At 47.7% G+C, this 26,289-nt stretch overlaps 1 protein-coding gene across 1 annotated transcript; it reads left to right on the top strand.

Moving 5' to 3' along the window:
* Positions 1–4,142: 4,142 nt before the first annotated feature.
* Positions 4,143–19,224, top strand: BMP15 (bone morphogenetic protein 15). Its single transcript, XM_040322822.1, has 2 exons — positions 4,143–4,821; positions 18,178–19,224. The coding sequence occupies exons 1-2, from the start codon at positions 4,509–4,511 to the stop codon at positions 18,984–18,986; spliced, it is 1,122 nt and encodes a 373-aa protein (XP_040178756.1). The 5' UTR covers positions 4,143–4,508; the 3' UTR covers positions 18,987–19,224.
* The last annotated feature ends 7,065 nt before the right edge of the window (positions 19,225–26,289 follow it).

Below are 26,289 nucleotides of genomic sequence, written 5' to 3'. Positions count from 1 at the left end.
ATTATGGCGGACACACCGGACATTGTCATTTATACAGCGAACAGTGCATAAAAATGCACTGGCTATTGTGTAAATTACACTGGCAGGGAAGGGGTTAAACACTACGGGGTGATGAAGGGGTTAAGTGTGTCCTAGGGAGTGATTCTAACTGTGTGGGGGGATGGGCTACAAGTGACACGACACTGATCACTGCTTCCGATGACAGGGAGCTGTAGATCAGTGTCCTGTCACTAGGCAGAACAGGGAAATGCCTTGTTTACATAGGCATCCCCCCGTTCTGCCACTCTGTGAGACGATCGCGGGCACCCGGCAGACATTGAGTCCACGGGACCCGCGGGCACGCTCACCGAGCACGCGGCAGGGGAGAATTCAAAAGGGACGTACAGGTACGTCCCTTTGCGCAGCCGTGCCATTCTGCCGACGTATATTTACATGCAGCAAGTGGTTAATATGGTTTCCTATGGACCAAGTTCACATCTATGCATTTTTGGAAAGGGTGAGGGACGTTTTTTTTTAAGCTCAACACGGTGCGTTTTTGGTTCAACAGACATGCTGTGCAAAACGCAAGGAGTGCGTTTTTGATGTGTTTAAAAAAAAACTATGCGTTTAAAAAAATGCAAAACGCATGTGCAAAAAAATGCACCACAAAAAGAAGAAACAGATCAAAAACAAAGTGCATAGATGTGAACCAGGCCTGAGGCTAGGTTCACACTGCGGCGAATTCTATTGCGAATTTGAGCCGTTGCGATTTCTCAAATTCGCAAGTCATTTAAATTACATTGTTTAACATTAGTGCCGTTCACATCAATCCGTTGCGAATATAAGCTGCGGGGAAAAAAGGGTCCTGTGCGAGTTTAATCCATGTGCGATGCAAATTCAGCTCTATAGTCTGCGGCAAAAACGAAGGTGGGAAATCGCAGTAAAATCGCGATTTTACAGTGATTTTGAATTTGCAGCAGTGTGAACCTAGCCTGAATCATATATCCCCTTGTGCATTACCCCCTACCCCCAAATTGCCCTAGGATAGGGTGACCAGACATCCCCGGACACTCAAGTCTGTCCCCGGGTTTTGTCCCCGGATTGGATTTAAACAGGGGCTGGGGTAATTTCAAAGCCAGTGCAGAATAAAAAAAAAAAAATCTGAATTACACCGCCCCCCTCCCGCTCCACTGCTCCTACTAGCTTAGGGGGGTGTATTTCATTTCATGTGCTGATCGGAGCGGAGGGCAGTGGTGGTGCATCCATAGAGGGCGCCGGAGCGCTGCCCCCACTCGCTCTCACACCGCCACTGTATACAATACATAGATTCATGCATTGCATTCATGTATTGCCGCTGCCGCTGACTATTCAGCCCCCTGGCGAGCGCCGGGCATTTGAATAATGGCAGTTGGTTGGCTGTGGAAGTGCCTATCATAGCCAGCGGCTCTGATAGGCTTTCTGATTACAGCCCTCCGGCTTCCAGGTGCTTATCCAAGGGATGCACGGGGGGTGCGTTCCTTGGATAAGACTGACAGACGTCTCAGCCAATCAGGTTCACCGGTTCTGGTTACCGGTAGCCTGATTGGCTAAAGCGTCATCAAGGGCAGAAGAAGACATCGAGGGACGGTAGAAGCAGGATGGCTGACCCCAGAAAGGTAAGTGCCAGGCGGGGGGGGGGGGGCATTTTACAGGGAACAGTGGCGAAAATTGCTGGGCACAGTGGCGACAATTGCTGGGCACAATGGCTACAATTGATGGCACAGTGACGACAATTGATGGGCACAGTGGCGACAATTGCTGGGCACAGTGGCGACAATTGCATGGCACAGTGGTGACAATTGATGGCACAGTGGCGAAAATTGATGGGCACAGTGGCGACAATTGCTGGGCACAGTGGCGACAATTGATGGCACAGTGGTGACAATTGATGGCACAGTGGCTGCGTTTGATGGCATGTCATAGTGGTTAGGCATGTGCATTTCGTTTCGTTCCGAATCGAAATTCGGACACATTTTTCATTATTCGGACATTCGGATGCATACGAATTCCCGAATTGCAATATTAATGAATTTACCGAATCTGAACGAACGTTTTCGATTCCGAATCGAAAACCCGCGGACGAAATTCGAAAAAAAGAAAAAAAATCGATCGGAATTCGAAAAAAAAAAAAAAAAAAAACAATTCGAATTGAATTCGAAAATAAATTCTATTCGAAAAGAGACTATTTGTTTTCGAAAACGGTCAAAATATTTTCGAATTCGACCGGATTTTTCGAAATTCGGTTGAAAACGAACGAATTCCGAAAACGAATTTAACACATGTAACGAATCTAACTTAACGAAATTAATTAAATAACGAATTAAAACGAAACGAAACAAATTTTTCCCTTTTGCACATGCCTAATAGTGGTGACAATTGCTGGGCACAGTGGTGACAATTGATGGCACAGTGGTGACAATTGCTGGGCACAGTGGTAACAATTGATAGCACAGTGGCTGCGTTTGATGGCATGTCATAGTGGTGACAATTGCTGGGCACAGTGGTGACAATTGATGGCACAGTGGTGACAATTGATGGCACAGTGGCTGCATTTGATGGGCACAGTGGTTGCAATTGATGGGCACAGTGGCTGTGTTTTGATGGGCACTGTGAGGCTGGGGGGGCCGGTACCATCGGATGTTTTTTCACCTTAATGCATAGGATGCATTAAGGTGAAAAAACAGTTACCTTTACAACCCCTTTAAGGCTCGATTCACACATATGCATGTTGCTTTTCAGCGTTTTTGCAGAGCTTTTTGCGGTGCTTGCTGCCTTTTTCGACATGCGTTTTTACCGCGATTTGCATTTTGCACTTTTTTTTTTTTTTTAGCCAGCAATTTTTTTTTTTTTTACATTTCCTTCAACAACCAGCTATAAACAGGTTAAAAAAACACAAACGGCAAATCGCGGCAATATCGTAGTAAAAACATGGCAAAATCGCGGTACTTGCATTTTGGATGCGGGTCCATTGAATTCTATTACATACAAAACGCTGCTTTTTGCGGGGGAAAAAACTCCCCGACCCTTTCCAAAAACATGTTCCATAGGAACCCATGTTAAAAAATGTCCCTGCATTTCTGCAAAATGCACCAAAAAACGCATTAGTGTGAATCGAGCCTAAGACTTGACAGGCTGTGAGACGGCGGCGGCGGGCAGAGAGTCGCTGATTGCCGGCATTACTAGTAAAAATTAAAATATGTCCCCGGATTTCATTTTAAAAATCTGGTCACGTTACCCTAGGGAGTGATTCCTACACCCCCTACCCATAAAAAAACTCAATGGCCCGGATTCACAAAGCACTTACGCCGACGTATTTCGAGATACGCCGCGTAAGTGTAACTATGCGCCGTCGTATCTGTGCGCCGTGCCCACAATCTGAGATACGCCTAAAATCAGGCTTCCTACGACCGACGTAACTTGCCTACGCCGTCGTATCATGGGCGCATATTTACAATGGGCGCATTTGCCACTCCCATTGATTTTCTATGCACATATGCAAATGAGGGAGATACGCCGATTCACGAACGTAGTTGCGCCCGGCGCATAATATACGCGGTTTGCGTAAGTCGTACGTCCGGCGTAAAGTTATTCCCCATATATGAGGCGCAACTCATGCTAAGGTATGGACCAGGGAACAGAGCCGTCGTATTTTACGTCGTTTACGTAGTACGTGAATAGGGCTGGGCGTAGGTTACGTTCACGTCGTAGGCAGTGATCCGTCGTATCTTAGGGAGTAGTTCCGGCGTGATTCTGCGCATGCGCACTGGGATGCGTCCACGAGACGGCGCATGCGCCGTTCGTTTTAAGTACTTCTATGGAGCTTGGCCCATCATTTGCATGGGGTCACGCCTCATTAGCATGGCTCACGCCCACTTCCACCTACGCTGGCTTACGCCGAGGAAACCCAGCGTGTATTTGAGAGCGAGTGGGAGCACTGGCTTCCTGAATACTGTGCTTGCCTCTGTGCGCTGCGTCGGCGTAGCGTATATTCGATACGCTACGCCGGCATAAATATGCGCCAATGTATGTGAATCCGGGCCAATCTCTTTGGCAATGCTAAAATTGGTCCTACCAATAAAGCTTATTTGAGAGTGAAAAAAAAAAACACAGAGAAGGAAAGAGGTGTCTCCAGGAGGGAAGAGGTCATTCCGGTGTCCCCATCATTGATGGAAGGGTATATTAGCCTCCTCTGTCCGCTCCTCGGTTTCCTCCTTGTGGTGTCAGGAAGCAGTGACTTTGGGTCCGTCAATGTTGCACAGATCAGGGTGTCAGGGGTTTGGAGTGGTGGGATCATAGTGAACTCTGATTATGCCTCCTCCTCCCCCTCCCATTTAATGATGGATTCACCTGGGGAGGTCAACGTTGCTGCTCCTCTCAGTATTTCTCCTGGCCTTCCATGTCTCTGCTAAAGCCTGCTCCCTCTATGCCCCTCCATGAACCTTCCTGCTAAGCGATCTCTGCCTTATGGGACCACCTGACCCTCCGGCACCATGATGGCCGGGCCTCCTCACTATTTACTGCTTCTCTTGCTGTGTATGGTTGCCTCGCCCTCTGCGGCAGAAAGGAACAGGTTGAGTGCGCTGTTGCGGTGCGACGCTCTGCCGCTTATTCAGACGTTGCTGGACCATGGCCCTCCGACGCCTCGTACGGTGGCCAAGCAGGAGCTGAGCTTGCAACACCTGCGCTTCATGCTGACCCTGTATCGCCGATCGGCGGATGGCGATGGAAGGCCCAAGGCGAGCAAGGTTCCCGGAGCTGCGGTGAGGCTGGTGAGACCCGTTCATCGAACGACTTTTATTCCAGGTGAGAAATTCAGCAATGCTGGTCAATGTAGGTGGACCAGGAAAATGGAAAGTATGGTTTCCGATGATTGGCGATGGCTTATTGCATGCAAAGTGTATGTTTACGCTGTCTGGTTTGTCATTTCCCTTCACTTCCTGTCCAAGAGACACAGCAGGAAGTGAGAGGAAATCTAAAGTATATGTATTGGCAGTCTGTGTACCATTGGGGAAAATTTCCCTTCACTTCCAGTCCAAGAGACGCAGCAGGAAGTGAGAGGAAATCTTCCCAAAGTGAGGGGAATTCCCCTTAGTTGTCACAGAGCAGTGTATGTATTTGCAGTCTGTATACTATGGGCAGATTTGTTTTATTTTTTATTTCTTCATGTCCCAGAGACACAACAGGAAGCGAGAGGAAATCCAAAGTATATGCATTTGCTGTCTGTGTACCATGGGGGGGGGAATGTCCATTATTCCTGTCCCAGAGACACAATGGGAAGGAAGAGGAAATCAAAAGCCTATGTATCTGCTGTGTGCCATGGGGGGGATTTCCTTTCACTTCCTATCCCAGCAACACAACAGGAAGTGAGAGTAAACCTAAAGTGTATGTATTTTCTGTGTGTACCTTTGAGGGAAATTCCCCTTTACTTCCTGTCCCAGAGACACAACAGGAAGTGAAAGGAAATCTCCAAAAGTGAGGGTAATTCCCCTTAGTTGTCACCAGTGTAGTAGTTGCAGTCTGTGTACCATTGGGGGAAATGTACATTCACTTCCTGTCCTAGAAACACAGCAGGAAGTGAAAGAGAAAATCTAAAGTGTATGTATTTGCTGTCTGTGTACCATGGGAGAAATTTCCCTTCTTTCTGTCCCAGAGACACAACGGGAAAAGAGAGGAAAGAGATCAAAAGCATATGTATCTGCTGTATGTGTACCATGGGGGGGAAATTTCCTTTCACTTCCTGTCCCAGCGACACACCAGAAGCGAGGTGAAAGCTAAAGTGTATGGGCCAGATTCACAAAGCGATACGACGGTGTATCTCTGACTTAGGCCCGTCGTATCTATGCGCCTGATTCATAGAATCAGTTACGCATAGATATGCCTAAGATCCGACAGGTGTAACTGTGTCACACCGTCTGATCTTAACTGCAATTTAAAAATGGCCGCGGGGGGCGTTCTCGCTGATTTACACTGAGAAATATGTAAATCAGCGAGATACGCCAATTCACTAACGTACGCGGGCCCGACGCAGTATTGTTACGACGTTTACGTAGCGGTTTTCCCGGTGTATACTTACCCCTGCTTCTATGAGGCGCAGCCAATGTTAAGTATAGCCGTCGTTCCCGCGTCAAATTATTTTTTTTTTCCGTAGTTTGCGTACGCCGATTCTCGAACGGGCTGGACGCGAGTTATGCTTACGCCGAAACCAATGATGTCCTAGCGACGTCATTGGGAGCAATGCACGCCGGGAAAATTCGCGGACGGCGCATGCGCATTTAAGTCGACGCGAGGACGCGCCTGATTTAAATGGTACACTCCCCCTAGCCGCGAAATTTGAATTCCGCCGGGGGATTTACGATCCGCCGCCGCAAGTTTGGAGGTAAGTCTTTTGTGAATTACCCACTTGCCTCTCAAACTTGCGGCGGCGGATCTTAAATCACATAGGTCACGCGGATCTAAAGATCCGCTGATCTATGTGAATCTAGCCCTATGTATTTGCTGTCTGTGTACCATGAGGAAGGTTCCTTTTCACTTCCTATCCCAGAGACACAACAGGAAGTGAAAGGAAATCTCCCAAAGTGAGGGGGATTCCCCTTAGTTGTTACCAGAGCAGTGTATGTATCTGCTGTCTGTGTACCATGAGGGAAATTTCCTTTCACTTCCTGTCCCAGCGACACCACCGGAAGTGAGGGGAAGCGAAAGTGTATGTATTTGCAGTCTGTGTATCGTTGGTGAAAATTTACATTCACTTCCTGTCCTAGAAACACAGCAGAAATTGAGAGGAAATAAAAAGTGTGTGTGTGTACCTTTTTTTTTTTTGAGGGAAATGGCCCTTCACTTCCTGTTCCAGAGATGCAACAGGAAGTGAGAGCCAATCTAAAGTGTGTATTTGCAGTCTGTGTACTATTATTGGGGGAAGTTTCCTTTCACTTCCTGTGCCAGAGACACAACAGGAAGTGAGGAACCCCGCCCCCCCCCCCTCTTGGTTGTCACCAGAACTCATGTCCCCGTTGGAAGATTTCCCCTCACCTCTTCTGTGGACAACCCAAACATTTTGGCATTCCCCTCACTTTCCTTCTTGGTGTCCACAGGCAGCAGGACAAAGAGCGGGGCGAATCTCCCCAATGAGGATGTAGACCCCAATATAAAATGTTTACAGATCCACTCCAGATCCAGATCCATTTGTCTTGAGATTCTTTCAATAATGTGTACATTTAATCTCTTATAAAATAAGGCAAAACTATTTTATTTTTGTATAACCCCTGGGCCTTTTTTTTTTTTTTTTTGCCATCTGTGTTCCATCAGGAAATTTTCCTTTTACTTCCTGTCCCATAGCCAAAACAGGAAGTAAGGGTTGTCACCTGAACTAGTGTCCCCATTGGAATATTTCCCCTCTATCCCTGTTCTGTTGACCACTCGAAAATGTGGAATTTTCTTTTCCCTCTTACTGATAAGTAGGGTTGTCCCGATACCTATACTAGTATCGGTATCGATTCCGAGTATTTGCGGGAGTACTTGTACTCCCGCAAATGCCCCCGATGCCTGGCCGAATACTCGCCCCCCCCCCCGCTGCCGCGGCCGCCGCTATGCCGCATCCCCGCTGCCGCCACCGCTTGGTAAATACGGGTGGGGAACATTACAGCTTTCATTTGAATAGCTGTAGTGTTTCCTGCCGCGCCGCTTATAGACACTCCCCCTTGCTCGGGTGAACTGTCCAATCCCGAGCAAGGGGTAGTGTCTATACGCAGCGAAACACTACAGCTATTCAAATGAAAGCTGTAATGTTCCCCGCCCGTATTAACCAAGCGGCGGCGCGGCAGCATGTAGGTAAGGGGGACATGGCTGCATATGGGGGGGGGACATGGCTGCGCATATGGGGGGGGGACATGGCTGAATATGGGGGGGGGACATGGCTGCGCATATGGGGGGGGGACATGGCTGCATATGGGGGGGGGACATGGCTGCATATGGGGGGGGGACATGGCTGCGCATATGGGGGGGGGACATGGCTGCGCATATGGGGGGGGACATGGCTGCATATATGGGGGGGGGACATGGCTGCATATATGGGGGGGGGACATGGCTGCATATATGGGGGGGGGGACATGGCTGCATATATGGGGGGGGACATGGCTGCATATATGGGGGGGGACATGGCTGCATCTGTGGGGGACATGGCTGCATATGGGGGGGACATGGCTGCATATGGGGGGGGGACATGGCTGCGCATATGGGGGGGGGACATGGCTGCGCATATGGGGGGGGACATGGCTGCATATATGGGGGGGGGACATGGCTGCATATATGGGGGGGGGGGGGACATGGCTGCATATATGGGGGGGGGGGGGACATGGCTGCATATATGGGGGGGGGGGGGACATGGCTGCATATATGGGGGGGGACATGGCTGCATATATGGGGGGGGACATGGCTGCATCTGTGGGGGACATGGCTGCATCTGTGGGGGGACATGGCTGCATTTGGGGACACATTTAACCAGTTAAGCCCCGGACCAATATGCAGCCTAAAGACCCAAGGTGTTATTACAGTTCGGGACTGCGTCGCTTTAACAGACAATTGCGCGGTCGTGCGACGTGGCTCCCAAACAAAATTGGCGTCCTTTTTTCCCCACAAATAGAGCTTTCTTTTGGTGGTATTTGATCACATCTGCGGTTTTTAGTTTTTGCGCTATAAACAAAAATAGAGCGACAATTTTGAAAAAAATGCAATATTTTTTACTTTTTGCTGTAATAAATATCCCCCAAAAACATATATAAAAACATTTTTTTTCCTCAGTTTAGGCCGATACGTATTCTTCTACCTATTTTTAGTAAAAAAAATCGCAATAAGCGTTTATCGATTGGTTTGCGCACAATTTATAGCGTTTACAAAATAGGGGATAGTTTTATTGCATTTTTATTAATTTTTTTTTTTTTACTACTAATGGCGGCGATCAGCAATTTTTTTCGTGACTGCGACATTATGGCGGACACTTCGGACAATTTTGACACATTTTTGGGACCATTGTCATTTTCACAGCAAAAAATGCATTTAAATTGCATTGTTTATTGTGAAAATGACAGTTGCAGTTTGGGAGTTAACCACAGGGGGCGCTGAAGGAGTTAGGGTGCACCTAGTATGTGTTTACAACTGTAGGGGGGTGTGGCTGTAGGAATGACGTCATCGATCGAGTCTCCCTATAAAGGGAATGACGCGATCGATGCGCCGCCATAGTGAAGCACGGGGAAGCCGTGTTTACATACGGCTCTCCCCGTTCTTCAGCTCCGGGGAGCGATCGCGACGGAGCGGCTATAAACGAATAGCCGCGCCGTCGTCCCGGATCGCTCCCCAAGGGAATCCGCACGCAGCGGAGGGGGTCCCGATCGGACCCCCCACCCGCTAGAAGGCAAGGACGTATATATATGTCCTTCTGCCTGTACGTGCCATTCTGTGGACGTAAATAGTCGTGCGGCGGGCGTTAAGGGGTTAATCTCTTATAAAATAAGGCAAAACTATTTTATTTTTGTATAACCCCTGGGCCTTTTTTTTTTTGCCATCTGTGTTCCATCGGGAGATTTTCCTTTTACTTCCTGTCCCATAGCCAAAACAGGAAGTGAGGGTTGTCACCTGAACTAGTGTCCCCATTGGAAGATTTCCCCCTCTATCCCTGTTCTGTTGACCACTCGAAAATGTTGAATTTTCTTTTCCCTCTTACTGATAAGTCACCAGGACCCAGCCAATAATAAAAATCCTACAGGGGTTCTAATCCCTCTCCACTCTTTCCAAATTTGAAAAAAATTAAATGCCTGCCGTTATACTTCTAACTTGTTTGTCATAAAAGCGATATTTAATACTTTGTTCAGGCGTTTCCATTTATAGGAGTGACAATGCTCCGCCCCCTGTCCCTAAATTGTTCCCCCCTACGTTGTCACCCTGGATTCTTCAACACATTACACAGACATGATCCACTGTTGTCACCATCAGAAAACCCTTCTGGAAATGTGCCAGGCAGCCATAACTAGAGGAGATGATCTCGGGCGTGTTATTTGGATATGCCGTATTTATCGGCGCATAACACGCACCTTCCCTTTTAAGAGGGAAGTTTCAGGAAAAAAATAACATTTCAAATAACTGAAGCAAAATAAGGGTCAGTGCCAAAATAAGGGTCAGTGCCTATCAATTCAGTCTAATCGGTGCCCGAATGCAGCCTCACCATTGCCATGAATGCAGCCCCACCGGTGCCCGAATGCAGCCTCACCATTGCCATGAATGCAGCCCCACCGTTGCCATGAATGCAGCCCCACCGTTGCCATGAATGCAGCCCCACCGTTGCCATGAATGCAGCCCCACCGTTGCCATGAATGCAGCCCCACCGTTGCCATGAATGCAGCCCCACCGTTGCCATGAATGCAGCCCCACCGTTGCCATGAATGCAGCCCCACCGTTGCCATGAATGCAGCCCCACCGTTGCCATGAATGCAGCCCCACCGTTGCCATGAATGCAGCCCCACCGTTGCCATGAATGCAGCCCCACCGTTGCCATGAATGCAGCCCCACCGTTGCCATGAATGCAGCCCCACCGTTGCCATGAATGCAGCCCCACCATTGCCATGAATGCAGCCCCACCATTGCCATGAATGCAGCCTCACCATTGCCATGAATGCAGCCTCACCATTGCCATGAATGCAGCCTCACCATTGCCATGAATGCAGCCTCACCATTGCCATCAATGCAGCCTGATTGATGACCATCTGCAGCCTCGGAAGGGACAGGCAGGGTGGCGGGACGACCGCCGACAGATTACATACACAAGAATCTTTTGTTTACATGGCGGCCTCTTTAATACAAAGTCCCGCCTCTTATGATTGACCGAACAGTCAGGAGACAGGACTTTTAATTACAGCCGCCGCCGAGTAAACAGGAGATTCTCCTGTATGTAATCTGATGCCTCCGAGGCAGCGCTGATAAATACAGTATATATCTTTTGTGGCCCTGGGGGCCACAAAAGATATGTATATCCAAATTACCAGGGGGGCCACATTAAACTGGAACGCGGGCCGCAATTGGCCCGTGGGCCGGACTTTGGACATGCCTGGCGTAAGGGATGGCTATAACCTTTTCAGGTTTTTTTTTTTTTTGTTTGCCATCCCATTGGGGAAATTTCCCTTCACTTCCTGTTTCGTAGCCACAACAGGAAGTAAGCGGAAGTCCCTACACTTTAAGGGAATCCCTTGGCGCTCCTCAGCTCACCAGAACTAGTGTCCCTATTGGAAGATTTCCTCCCCACGTTATTAAATGAGGTGGTTGCCAATCATGCTATGCACATTGTGATGTCCTAATAGAATAATAATATAATATTTATGGTCTTCTCCTTTTGGAGTCCGAGTGATGACTAGTAGAATGAGACCGAGAACTGTCACTCTAACAGAAGGCAGGACCACCAGGGATTATTTTAATAGAAGTTGCCCAGGTATATGTCCTTTGTAATGACAATGAGGGCCGATTAAAGGTCTATTCCTTCCAGGTCTGGTGGGACTCCACTGGGTGGCTATTCCAGCTCAGTCACACCCAAGACAAGGCAAATTGCATTGAAAATCATTGGACTGAAAATGATGGAAAATTCCTAAATTTGTTGTCACCGAAATTGGAGTCTTCCATTAAGGTCACTCCTTTTTTTTTTTTTCAACAGCAACTAAGCCATTCTCAACCAGTGTTTCTCCAGAGGTTGCCAGGGGTTCCTTGAACTGTGGCTGATTTACCTCCCACCCGATGGTTCCTGCATAGTTCCAGGGTCAATGCTCTGTGGCAGAACCAGCTGTATAGCACCAATTATCTGTCTGGAAGGCTGGCGTTCTGATCACCACTGTAGGGGGCCTCGTTGTCCCTGACCGCCAATGTAAGGGGGCCTCGTTGTCCCTGACCGCCAATGTAAGGGGGCCTCGTTGTCCCTGACCGCCAATGTAAGGGGGCCTCGTTGTCCCTGACCGCCAATGTAAGGGGGCCTCGTTGTCCCTGACCGCCAATGAGCTAGTCAGTGGTGGAGTAGGACGCTCCGGACCTTCCGCATCGAGTCTGCTCTCACCCAGGGACCAGACAGCTAGCTAGTCAGCTAACCAGCCAGGCAGGCAGGCTCCTTCAAACCTTGCTGCACAAGCCAACTTGCAGCTCCAGGACCAGCTCCTTCAGCTCCTTCCTCCCTCTTGGACCCCTCTCCGCCGCAGGTAAGACCCTGTCTCTCAGGGCCATCTATCCTCCCTGGAACCACGGATGGCTGTCCTTTTCAGGACAGCCATCTCACCGGGTTAAACACTGCGGATCCCCTCTCTTCTTGTCCCCCCATCGTCCCCCACACTGCCACCTACAATTGGGGCGCCACCCCACCGCCACTTCCGAGGCAATTTTCGATGCTCTTTCGCATCCGCGCCAGCCTAGCACAGATTCGCGGCCGCCGCGTTTAGGAAACACCGCGGCTTCAGCCGCGGCCTAGCGGCGCGCCGCAGACGCCCTGACACAGGCCAATAAATACTTAAAATGTACCCAAAACTGCCCTGAAACACCCCCCCTATCCTTGGAGGACCCCATCCTCCCCCGGATTCAACAAATCCAACTTAATTACCCAGCTTTAGCCCCCTACCTTGAGGCCTGTGTCCTGATCAGCGGCCATCTTGGTACACCCCAGCAATAGTGACACTTCTCACCCCCCCCCCCTCAAAAACCAACAGCACTTGATCCAGGGTTTATCCGATCGCCTTTCAGGGATCAGGAAGGAATTTTTTTCCCTGCCGCAGCATATTGGCTCAGCTCGGCCAGGGTTTTTTGCCTTCCTCTGGACCAAGCTGAGGGAGAGGATTCAGAGAATCTTCCCTCCATCACCACTCCACACCTGCGCCCCCCCCCCCGGTGACTGGCAACTATGGCTAATCGCCGCTACGCTGCAGAAACCATTCGGGGTCTGAGACGATTCGCCACAGCATTACCAGCCGTCACCATAAAGGCCTTAAAAATAGAGCATCTTTTAAGAATCGATCGACGATCGATCATCAAAATTTTCAACCATTTACCCCAGGTTAAGCACATATCATGTGCTTTGATCAACACAAGATCGGCAGTAAAACACCGATCAGAAATCCACGATTTCATACTACAACACGATCTAGACTGCCTCTTTATTACAGAAAGCTGGCTCTCAGACGACTGCAACACCATTCTCGGAGAACTGGTGCCAGAAAACTATCGAATTATAACGGAAAACAGTCCTTCAAAATCCTCTTCCATTCATGGAAACCCTTACTCTTCAACTTCAAACAAACCCCCAGGAGACTGTCCACATTCTCCTCTGCTATAGGCCACCCAGGCCAAAATCGCAGCTTCTGCCATCATTAACGGAGTTTTTTTCCACTTATACCCTTAACAGCAAACGTCTCTTGCTGCTCGGAGATTTCAATCTCTGGGCCAACTCCTCACAAGACCCCATTGCTGACGCCTGTATTGACCACCTGGAAGGGTTAGGGCTACAGCAACTTATATGTGGGCCTACTCATGCTTCAGGACACACGCTCGACTTAATTTTCAGACAAAATCTGAAGATAAGCATTTCGGAAAATGAACCATTGCCATGGTCAGATCACCATGCAATTAAATTCATAATTCCCAAAATTCCCCCACAGATAAAAGCACCCAAGCCGGTGACTACACACTGGACTAGATCGCAGAAGAAGCTCCATTCGGAACTCTTCAAATCTACCTTGGGAATTAAAATCAAAACAATCCATCCACTTCAAACAGCCTCAGATACACTGGATGCCTTAAATGCAGCCCTACTACAGTCAGCCGACTTAGTAGCACCGAAACGCAAAGCCCGCACCCAGAAAAAAAAGTCCGGCTGGTTCAACAACCAGCTGTCACTACCGAGGCAAGAGAGCAGAAGGGCGGAAGCCGCCTGGAAAAGAAGCCCTGCAGAGGAAAACCTCATCACCTACAAGACAATAACAAGAAAATATAAAGAAATCTTCAAAGCCAAGAAACCACATTTTTCTATGGCGATCAACAATGCCCTAAACCGCCCCCGTGAACTTTTCAAGATGGTCACCCAGACCATGAATCCAGGATGCCTTGAAGCCCCCAATTCAGACACCCAAGAGTTTTGTAATGAATTATCGGATTTCTTCATCAATAAAATTGAGGGAATCCGGGAAAGCATTCTGCAAAACAATACTCCCCTCAACCCACCACACAACACCCAGAGAAAATTTCTACAGGCAACAAAGTTCACTCTGAAACCCATCTCCATCGAGGCTACAAAAAATATCATCGGTACTCTGCGAAACAGCACAGCGCCCAATGATATTATTCCCACTAAACTGCTGAAGGAATGTGCTGACATCCTGGCACCACCTATCACGCAGCTTATAAACCACTCATTTAAGGAAGGCATAGTGCCCTCCCTGCTGAAAGAACCGACCCTCGACCCCAAGGATCCAACTCACCATCGCCCCATAACAGGCCTAAATGTCTTCTCCAAGGTAATGGAAAAAACAGTGGTACAACAGCTGCAACAGCATCTAGATACCCATAATCTACTGGATCCATTACAATCAGGTTTCCGTCCCGGACACGGGACAGAAACGGCCTTACTCAAAATATGGGACGACGCCCTTGAGGCCGCAGACGAAGGAGAATCTTGTCTCCTGGTTCTGCTGGACCTAAGCGCAGCCTTTGACACGGTAGACCACAAACTGTTACTGAGGCGTCTGGCTGAGGTAGCCAGAGTCGCAGAAGGTGACATACCATGGTTTTCCTCCTTCCTGGAAAACCGATCACAAACAGTTAAACTGGGATCTTTCATATCTGAGAGGCGCACGGTGTCATGCGGAGTCCCCAAGGACCCCCCCTGTCACCGGTGCTTTTCAACATCTATCTCCGCCCTCTCTTTGATATTATCAGTAGCCCAAAACTACTCTATCACTCATATGCAGACGATGCGCAACTGTATTTTCGCATCTGCAACAAAAAGGATCATCATTCCAGTTTAGAGAAATGTCTCTCTTTGATAGAAAACTGGATGTCTAAGAGTTTTCTTAAACTCAACAATTCCAAAACAGAACTTCTCCTGTTTCAGGCCAGTCGCAAGAGTCAACTGGCAACAACCTGGACACCCCCGCCCATTCTGGGACAAATCATCACCCCTAGCTCCAAAGTCAAAAGTCTTGGGGCCATTTTTGACACCTACATGACAATGGACGCACAAATAGGGTCAGTAGTCAGCAGTTCTCACCATCTGCTGCGCCTACTACGCAGACTTATCCCATTTATCCCCAAAGAAGACGTAGCAGTCGTGGTGGGAACAATTGTGAACTCCAGATTGGATTACGCAAATGCTCTTTACCTCGAACTCCCGAAGTACCAAATCTCTCGTCTGCAAGTCGTTCAGAATACGGCCGCCAGACTTGTGACTGGGAAAAAAACATGGGAATCAATCTCACCTTCGCTGAGAACCCTTCACTGGTTGCCAGTAAAGGACAGAATTGCTTTTAAAGCACTCTGCCTGACACATAAGTGCATCCATGGGAAGGCTCCGCAATATCTTTGCGACAAGATAGAACCTCACAATTCTAATCGCGTTCTGCGATCCACTGACCAAAATCTGGTCAGGGTACCAAAAACCAAATACAAGTCCAAAGGAGAAAGAAGGTTTGCTTTTCAAGGTCCGAGACTATGGAACGCTTTACCAACCAGCATTCGGTTGGAGGAAAACCACCTGGCCTTCAGAAGACAGATTAAAACTTTGCTCTTTTGATGTCAAGAGACAGGAACCATCAAGCGCCCAGAAGCGATTCAGTTCGCATGTGCCGCGCTATATAAGTTTTTCATTCATTCAATGTAAGGGGGCCTCGTTGTCCCTGACCGCCAATGTAAGGGGGCCTCGTTGTCCCTGACCGCCAATGTAAGGGGGCCTCGTTGTCCCTGACCGCCAATGTAAGGGGGCCTCGTTGTCCCTGACCGCCAATGTAAGGGGGCCTCGTTGTCCCTGACCGCCAATGTAAGGGGGCCTCGTTGTCCCTGACCGCCAATGTAAGGGGGCCTCGTTGTCCCTGACCGCCAATGTAAGGGGGCCTCGTTGTCCCTGACCGCCAATGTAAGGGGGCCTCGTTGTCCCTGACCGCCAATGTAAGGGGGCCTCGTTGTCCCTGACCGCCAATGTAAGGGGGCCTCGTTGTCCCTGACCGCCAATGTAAGGGGGCCTCGTTGTCCCTGACTGACTGCCAATGTAAGGGAGCCGCCTTGTTCTCACTGACTGCCAATGTAAGGGGGCCTCCTTGTTCTCACTGACTGCCAATGTAAGGGAGCCGCCTTGTTCTCACTGACTGCCAATGTAAGGGGGCCTCGTTGTCCCTGACCGCCAATGTAAGGGGGCCTCGTTGTCCCTGACCGCCAATGTAAGGGGGCCTCGTTGTCCCTGACCGCCAATGTAAGGGGGCCTCGTTGTCCCTGACCGCCAATGTAAGGGGGCCTCGTTGTCCCTGACCGCCAATGTAAGGGGGCCTCGTTGTCCCTGACTGACTGCCAATGTAAGGGAGCCGCCTTGTTCTCACTGACTGCCAATGTAAGGGAGCCGCCTTGTTCTCACTGACTGCCAATGTAAGGGGGCCTCCTTGTTCTCACTGACTGCCAATGTAAGGGGGCCTCCTTGTTCTCACTGACTGCCAATGTAAGGGAGCCGCCTTGTTCTCACTGACTGCCAATGTAAGGGGGCCTCCTTGTTCTCACTGACTGCCAATGTAAGGGAGCCGCCTTGTTCTCACTGACTGCCAATGTAAGGGGGCCTTGTTCTCACTGACTGCCAATGTAAGGGGGCCTCCTTGTTCTCACTGACTGCCAATGTAAGGGAGCCGCCTTGTTCTCACTGACTGCCAATGTAAGGGGGCCTCCTTGTTCTCACTGACTGCCAATGTAAGGGAGCCGCCTTGTTCTCACTGACTGCCAATGTAAGGGGGCCTCGTTGTCCCTGACCGCCAATGTAAGGGGGCCTCGTTGTCCCTGACCGCCAATGTAAGGGGGCCTCGTTGTCCCTGACCGCCAATGTAAGGGGGCCTCGTTGTCCCTGACCGCCAATGTAAGGGGGCCTCGTTGTCCCTGACCGCCAATGTAAGGGGGCCTCGTTGTCCCTGACTGACTGCCAATGTAAGGGAGCCGCCTTGTTCTCACTGACTGCCAATGTAAGGGAGCCGCCTTGTTCTCACTGACTGCCAATGTAAGGGGGCCTCCTTGTTCTCACTGACTGCCAATGTAAGGGGGCCTCCTTGTTCTCACTGACTGCCAATGTAAGGGAGCCGCCTTGTTCTCACTGACTGCCAATGTAAGGGGGCCTCCTTGTTCTCACTGACTGCCAATGTAAGGGAGCCGCCTTGTTCTCACTGACTGCCAATGTAAGGGGGCCTTGTTCTCACTGACTGCCAATGTAAGGGGGCCTCCTTGTTCTCACTGACTGCCAATGTAAGGGAGCCGCCTTGTTCTCACTGACTGCCAATGTAAGGGGGCCTCCTTGTTCTCACTGACTGCCAATGTAAGGGAGCCGCCTTGTTCTCACTGACTGCCAATGTAAGGGGGCCTTGTTCTCACTGACTGCCAATGTTAGGGGGCCTTGTTCTCACTGACCGCCAATGTTAGGGGGCCTTGTTCTCACTGACCGCCAATGTTAGGGGGCCTTGTTCTCACTGACCGCCAATTAATTGGCTTTAGCAGGGGTTCCCTGAGAATTGTAAATTATTTCAAGGGTTCCTCTGGGGCATGGGTGCTAAACCTGTGGCTCTCCAGCTGTTGCAGAACTACAAGTCCCATGAGGCATTGCAAGGCTGACAGTTACAAGCATGACTCCCAAAAGCAGAGGCATGATGGGACTTGTAGTTTTGCAACAGCTGGAGAGCCACAGGTTGAGCACCCATGCTCTGGGGTAATAAGGTTGAGAAAAGCTGGTCTAAGATGTCTTCTATCTTGGAGAGATGTCCTCTTCTGTCTCGAGGTCAAGAAGTTAGTAATTTTAATGTCCTCAATGGGGCACAGATGGCAAGAAAAAAAATACCTGGCAACCATTTCCTACTCTATACAAGCCCAAACATTTTGTTTTTTAAGTTCTAGTATGACCATTCGTCTTTTGTTTTCCAGAAGAGTCTTGGTGGATCCAAGACTTGAAATTCAACCTTCACTCTGTAAAAGCAAAAGAACTTCAAAGAGCAACATTGATGCACCCAAGAGCACTTCATTTGAAGGACAGTTACTATGTATGTGAGGTGGATCTCATGCCAAATATTGGTGTCGCCCCTAAAACAAGAGTTCCCAGAGGAATGCACAAGTGGGTTGAGACGGACCTCACATCCTACGTCAAACCACTGGTGGACCATCCCGGCCAAGTTTTGCACATTCAGATGTCATGTAGGCATACTGAGAAACGCCCTCTAGTTTCATTGGCCGTTTCCCCAGCCCACATTCCCTTCTTGTTATTATATTTCAATTCCACTGTTCACAATCGATCCAAAGAGGGCACAATCTCTTTGAATCCAGGTGAGAGAAAGCCGGGCACGCTGGTGAGGAAACCACGTCGAGCAGAGACTATCGACATTAAGCTTCCGAAGATTCCCAAACCAGGTAGACCATCCAAGAATCACTGCTCACTTCATCCGTTCTGGGTCAGCTTCCACCAGCTAGGATGGGACCACTGGATCATTGCTCCACATAGGTACAACCCTGGCTTCTGTAAAGGGGATTGCCCCCAAGTTCTTCATTCGGGGTACAATTCACCAAACCATGCCATTATTCAGAACTTTATCAGTCAAGTGGTTGATGGGAATGTCCCGCGTCCTTCTTGTGTCCCTTACTCCTACGGTCCCATCAGTGTTCTTATGATTGAGCCAGGTGGCAATATTCTATATAAGGAATATGAAAATATGATGGCAGAGTCTTGCACCTGTCGATAGGACTTCCAGTCATGATGGTGAATGTTTAAAAAAATAAAAAATAAATTAAGCACTTTATAAAAAAAAAAAAAAACACTTTAATATTCTTGAAAGCAGATGTATGTGTAAATATGTGTGTTGTAATATAATGAGTCAACCTTCTAGATGTGAGCATAAAACATGTCTGTCTTGTACTCGTGTACCCTTTTCCTTGCCTACCCCAAATTTAAAATAAATCGTATTTTTTCACTTTTTGTAATCCTGATGTGCGGATCTCCGTACCTAAAATGGTTCAGATCACCACGGTTCCTGGCACATATATGCTGTGTGTAGCACCCTCTAGTTTAGGATATTGGGTAATCTTGGGCAGCTCGAATAGTAGCAAGGAGGAAGAACATGGTAGGCAGCCTGGAAATTCATGTGACTCCAGCCAATCCCTGGGGATGTCTGCCCGGCAGTTGGTGGGAGAGGCCATAAATAGTTTGAGGCCCAAGGCAGCGGTGCTGGGTTCCTATGTCCAGTGAAGGAAACCAGGCTGGAGGAGACCTCTGTAAAAGTGTTCTATCGGGGTTAAGTTCATGACTTTGTAAAGGCCAGTCCAGTTCCTCCACCTCACATTCGCTCACCCATGTCTTTATGGACCTTGCTTTGTGCACTGGTGCATAGTCATGTAGTAACAGGAAGGGACCGTCCCCAAACGGTTCCCACAAAGTTGGGATCATGAAATTGTCCAAAATGTTTTGGATTGCTGACGCCTTAAAGCGGGGGTTCACCCGCACATGACACTTTTTCCCCTTAGATGGATGCTCGTTTTGTCTAGGGGAATCGGCTAGTTGTTTTAAAATATGATCCGTACTTACCGTTTACGAGATGCATCTTCTCCGCCGCTTCCGGGTATGGGCTGCGGAACTGGGCGTTCCTATTTTGATTGACAGTCTTCCGAGAGGCTTCCGACGGTCGCATCCATTAAGTATGGCCGTCGGGACAGCGTCAGGTTTTTCCACCGTTTACGTCGTTTACGTAACTCGTCGCGGATAGGGCTGCAGGCGCAGTATAGAGCCGCACCGACGTTCGGCTTCTTTCGGCTACGAGTGACGCGATGGATGCGACCGTCGGAAGCCTCTCGGAAGACTGTCAATCAAGAAGGAACGCCCGCTCCCGAAGACCCATACCCGGAAGCGACGGAGAAGATGCATCTCGAAAACGGTAAGTACGGCTCATATTTTAAAACAACTAGCCGATTCCCCTAGACAAAACAAGCATCAATCTAAGGGGAAAAGAGAAAAAAAAAAATAATTGGGTGAACTCCCGCTTTAAGAGTTCCTGTCACTGAAACTAAGGGGCCAAGCCCAACCCCTGAAAAACAACCCCACACCATAATCCCCCCTCCACCAAATGATTTGGACCAGTGCACAAAGCAAGGTCCATAAAGACATGGATTGGCGAGTTTGGGGTGGAGGAACTTGACTGGCCTGCACAGTCCTGACCTCAACCCGATAGAACACCTTTGGGATGAATTGGAGTGGCGACTGTGAGCCAGGCCTTCTTGTCCAACATCAGTGCCTGACCCCACAAATGCGCTTTTGGTAGAATGGTCCCTTCCTGTTCCAACACCAGTGCACAAAGCGAGGTCCATTAAGACATGGATGAGCGAATTTGGGGTGGAGGAACTTGACTTGAGTCCTGACCTTAACTCAACAGAACACCTTTGTGATGTATTAGAGCGCGGACCGTGAGCCAGGCCATCTCCCCCATCTGACCTCACAAAAACATTCCCATAGACACTCCTAAACCTTGTGGATAACCTTCCCAGAAGAGTTGAAGCTGTTCTAGCTGCAAAGGGTGGGGCCAACTCAATATTGAACCCTACAGACTAATGACGTACACCCTGATCCGAAATTCCGACAAGAAAACCGTGGATTTTTTTCCGACTGAATGTTGGCTCAAACTTGTGTTGATTACACACGGTCACACATCTTATCTGAAATTCCAATTGCCAAGAACGCGGTGGCGTACAACACTACGATGAGCCAAGATCAATGAAGTTCAATAGGCAGTGTGACTCTTCTGCTTGATTCCGAGCATGTGTGTTTTTTTTTTTTTGTGCATCGGAATTGCATGCAGACGATCGGAATTTCCGACAAGAACTTTTCCCGCCGGAAAATTTGAGAACCAGCTCTCAAATTTTTGCTGTCAAAGTCAGATGGGGCCTACACATGGTCGGAATTTCCAACCAAAAGCTCACATCAAACTTTTCTTGCCGGAAATTCCGATCGTGCGTACACTGCATTAGACTGGGATGACATTAACGTTCATGTGTGTGTAAAGGCAGGTGTCCCAATACTTTTGACAATGTAGTGTGCGTGTATGTATATATATATATAATATATATACAATTATTCACAAATAACCTAACCTCTTTTTTTTTTTTCCTTGAAATGACGCAATGCAAGTAAATGAGGAAATTCATTAAAGGGGCTCTTGTTGACCTTTTTGCTGTGGGTAGAATACGTGAATGGCTAAATATAGAGCTAAACCTTGGAACGCATCGCAAATATCAATGCTGCATGACTCATGGTGTATTCTGCATGGCCTTTTATATATACAAAGATTTATTACACCTACATACATATGAAATGTGTTCTTTGCTACTTAATAATTCCCCTGCTGAATGCGTTGGAAGAGGCTGCTGAAGATTAGATTAGAAACGAGAGTCATGATCAGGGCTGCTGCTAGAAATCACGGGGCCCCGTACAGCCTACCTGGCAGGGCCCCCCTGAAATATATATATATATATATATATATATATAAAACATTTTTTTTTCGCAATAAATATACTAAAATCACTCTTAGCGGACACACAGATAACAGAGAAGCTGTGTGAATTGACCTTTTTAAAAATAGTTTTCAACATTTTTGAACAAAAACATTTTATCTTTATTATATATATATATATATATATATATATATATATATATATATATATATATATATATATATATATATATATATATATATATATATATATATATATAATATAATTTTAATAAAAATTATTTTACAATTTTTACAAATTATTTTTATACGATTTTTTTTTTTTTTTTTTTTTTTTTTTTTTATAACAGGGCAAGGAAGCCGGCAGTTGTCTTGTGTCTCTCCCTGCAACAGCTAAAACTCGGTGGGAGGGTTTTCAGCTGCTGTCGAGAGCCGCACAGGGCATTCTGTAATTGCCTCTCCTTCCCTCTGGTGTTTGGGCCCCATACAGGAGGACTGGTGGTCCCCCCCCCCCCCCTATCAGCGGCCCTGGTCATGATGTTGGCTAAGTTGATATCACTGCACAATTTATTGCTATTACCGTGGCTGAAATATGACAAAAGCGGAAACGTTCCCTTTAACTCAATGAGATGCTTAAGTGAAATCTGCTTAAAGCCCAACTCCAGACGCTGCACTCCCCCCTCCACTGTGGCTTTATTATGTTTTTCATATTTAAATACATGTTTTAGGTCTCCAGGCTGGTCTGTTCTGTCACTTCCTCTCTGGGTGGTGGTTGGTCATTGCAGTAAATGAAGAGTGTCGGAATGGTGCCCCTCAGGGGCAGGGCCATAGCACCCTGCATTCACAGACCGAGGACATCTTGTGGCCAAAAAGAGGTACTGTTATATTTACATATTAAAGGTGGTGTATAGATGGGCCACCGCAGACTCTTGTAGGTGTATTGGCCTGGGTGCAATCCATGAAAAATATGAATATTCAGCAGGCAGTAGGTACACTCAACGGGGGGGGGGGGGATTCCTCCTGCTGTAAGTCCCGTTAAGTGCGCCTGCTGCATATTCTACAGATTAAAAGTGAATTTTGCAGGAAAGTCTTGACTATTTCAAGAAATTAAAACAATTGCATAGAGTTGGGTTTAAACACAAAAATCTTGGGAAAAAAAGGTTTTCCGTTTTTATTTAAGGGGCCTTTCTTTGGGGTAAAGGAAGCACATAGATGTATTGGAGTTTATTTCACTTCGCATTTGTGGTGATGGGGAGAGGGTTTGTGATTTGGGTTTATTTTTTTTATTTTTTTGTTTTGTTTTTTTTAATGATTTTTATATATCAATTATTTTATTTCTATAACCCTCATTTAAAGCACATTGTACATTAAAAACATATTTTATCTGTCACTGCAAAAATTGCAATTTTGTTGAAATTCACTTAATTTTTGAATTCCCTTATTTTGTTTTTTTTTACTTTTTTATTTTTTATTTTCCATGTAAATGCACCTTCCATGTAATCACTATTTATTTTAAATAAAACATGATTTTACCTTTCTCACCTAGGAGAGAATGATGTAGCCCCAGCTGCCCCTAGCCTCCTGGGACCCGCATGTCATGCATTCCTGGGAGGCTTTGATAATCACCAACACTACTGTGCATGCGCAGCTGTGCATCATCGGTGAGCTAGCTATGAGAGACAGCTGACCTGCAGCAGCAGATTACACCAGGCAATGCAGGGTTTGCTGAGCAGGTGAGTATGGAACAACTCTGCAGACAAGGTAAATCATTGTTTATATATATATAATGTGTGTGTGTGCCTTGAAAATTATTTGCCCCCCTCCTCCCCTTGGCATTTTGTTTTGTTGCCTCACAACCTGGAATGAACACGGATTGTTTGAGGATTTTCAACATTTAATTTGCAGAACACGCCCACAATGTTGAAAAAAATATTATTTTTTTATTGTGAAGCAAACAACAAATGGGACAAAATAACTATTATTAACTCAATACTTTGTAGAGCCCCCTTTTGCGGCTATTACAGCTCCAAGTCCCTTTGGATAAGTCTCTATGATCTCGCCACATCTTACCGCTGGGATTTCTGCCCCATTCCTCCTCCTTGCAAAACTGCTCCAGCTCCTTCAAGTTGGATGGTTTGCGCTTGTGAACAGCAATCGTTAAGTCTGACCACAGATTTTTTATGGGATTGAGGTCTGGGCTTTGACTGGGTCATTCCAACACATTTACATGTTTCCCCTTAAACCACTCAAGTGTTGCTTTAGCAGTGTGTTTGGAGGTCATTGTCCTGCTGGAAGGTGAACCTCCGCCCTAGCCTCAAATCACAGAGTGCTACAGGTTTTGCTCAAGAATATCCCTGTATTTAGCACCATCCATCTTTCCCTCAACTCTGACCAGTTTCCCAGTCCTGACTGCTGGAAAACATCCCCACAGCATGATGCTGACACCAACATGTTTCACAGTGGGTATGGTGTTCTTTGTGTGATGTGTTGGGTTTGCGCCAGACATAGCGTTTTCTTTGATGGCCAAAAAGTTAAATTTTAGTCTCATCAGCCCAGAGCCCCTTCCTCCATACATTTTGGGAGTCTCCCACATGCCTTTTCCCAAACTCAAAAGGTGCCATTTTTTGTATTTTGCTGAAAGTAATGTCTTTCTTCTGGCCACTCTGCCATAAAGCCCAACTCTATGGAGCGTACGGCTTATTGTCGTCCTATGTACAGATACTCCAGTCTCTGCTGTGGAACTCTGCAGCTCCTCCAGGGTTACCTTAGGTCTCTGTGCTCCTCTCTGATTAATGCCCTCCTTGCCCCCTCCGTGAGTTTTGGTGTGCGGCCGTCTCTTGGCAGGTTTTGCTGTTGTGTCATATTCTTTCCATTTGGTTATGATAGATTTGATTTTGCTCCTTGGGATCATCAAAGATTTGGATATTTTTGTATATCCTAACCCTGACTTGTACTTCTCAACAACATTGTCCCTTCCTTGTTTGGAAAGTTCCTTGGTCTTCATTAGGGATGAGCTTCGTATTGGAGTCGAACTCATGTCAGCATTGCAGTGCATTGCTGACTGATGATTGGCCAAGCATGCACTATGACCCGCATGCTTGGCCAATCACAGCTTGCAAAAAACAGAGAGCCATAATTGGCCAATGCCAGGGTGGCTTTGGCCAATTATGGCTCAGGGGGTTTAGTACACGCCCCACACTATAAAAGGCCGCCTGCAGGTCGGCCTTGTGCAGTGTGGTGGTTAAGAGAGTGTAATTTTTAGTAGGTAGATAGAGCAGGCAGGCTAGTCAGTTAAAGTTCGTGTGTAGAGGATATATATGCATCCCAGGTGTTGTGTGTGTGTGTGTGTGTGTGTGTGTATATAAATTTATACACTGTATAGTTTAGCTAGATCCGTTCTTCCTAATTTACTGGCAGGCAGGTGATTGTGCTAGCTGCAGTATTCTCACGTGGTGTATTGCCCTTGTCCTCTGTAGTTTGCACCTAAAGCTACGTGGTGTGTGTACTGCCCGTGTCCTCTGCTGTGTGCACCTAAAGCTACGTGGTGTGTGTACTGTCTGTGTCTGTGCTATTTTTCTCAAGATTTTCATCCATATTGCAGGGACCAGACATTACATTAAAGCCGCAAGCAGTTTTAAATTACCTTTTTCTTATAGTAATCTCATTTTGTGCAGGGACAGTTCTAAACATGTGCCACTTCACAGGCATACTATAGACACCCAGCAGGTACGATATTTAAAGGAATTTTTCATTTTTTTTTTTTTCACTTTAAGCATTATTAAAATCACTGCTCCAGAAAAAACGACCGTTTTTTTTTTACCAAACGGTAGCAAAAGCAGTCATGAAATCATGTAGCTAAGTATGATACTGGCATAAAAATGTGTACGATGATACCACTTCTGAATCCAGATGAGGAGGTGTTAACATCAGTCTGTCGGCATGTAGATGTCTCGTGAAGGGAACTATCACAACTCCCAGTGGATGTCCGTAGAATTCCAGGTTGATAGAGGGAGAGGGGAGGGATAGAGGGAGAGGGGAGGGATAGAGGGAGAGGAGAGGGATAGGGGAGGGATAGAGGGAGAGGGGAGGGATAGAGGGGAGGGATAGAGGGGAGGGATAGAGGGGAGGGATAGAGGGAGAGGGGAGGGATAGAGGGAGAGGGGAGGGATAGAGGGAAGGGATGGAGAGAGGGAAGGGATGGAGAGAGGGAAGGGATGGAGAGAGGGAAGGGATGGAGAGAGGGAAGGGATGGAGAGAGGGAAGGGGTGGAGAGAGGGAAGGGGTGGAGAGAGGGAAGGGATGGAGAGAGGGAAGGGATGGAGAGAGGGAGAGGGAAGGGATGGAGAGAGGGAAGGGATGGAGAGAGGGAGAGGGAAGGGATGGAGAGAGGGAAGGGATGGAGAGAGGGAAGGGATGGAGAGAGGGAGAGGGAAGGGATAGAGAGAGGGAGAGGGAAGGGATAGAGAGAGGGAGAGGGAAGGGATAGAGAGAGGGAGAGGGAAGGGATAGAGAGAGGGAGAGGGAAGGGATAGAGAGAGGGAGAGGGAAG

The sequence above is a fragment of the Rana temporaria genome, chromosome 9 (assembly GCF_905171775.1).
Source record: "Rana temporaria chromosome 9, aRanTem1.1, whole genome shotgun sequence".
Classification (NCBI taxonomy): Eukaryota; Metazoa; Chordata; class Amphibia; order Anura; family Ranidae; genus Rana; species Rana temporaria.
The sequence above is the reverse complement of the archived record's forward strand: the minus strand, read 5'-3'. Positions and strand labels throughout refer to the sequence as shown.

Coding starts and splice junctions, on each gene's coding strand:
- BMP15 (XM_040322822.1), top strand. CDS start 4,509: ATGATGGCCGGGCCTCCTCACTATTTACTGCTTCTCTTGCTGTGTATG. Junction 4,822..18,177: donor TCGAACGACTTTTATTCCAG/GTGAGAAATTCA, acceptor TTTGTTTTCCAG/AAGAGTCTTGGTGGATCCAA.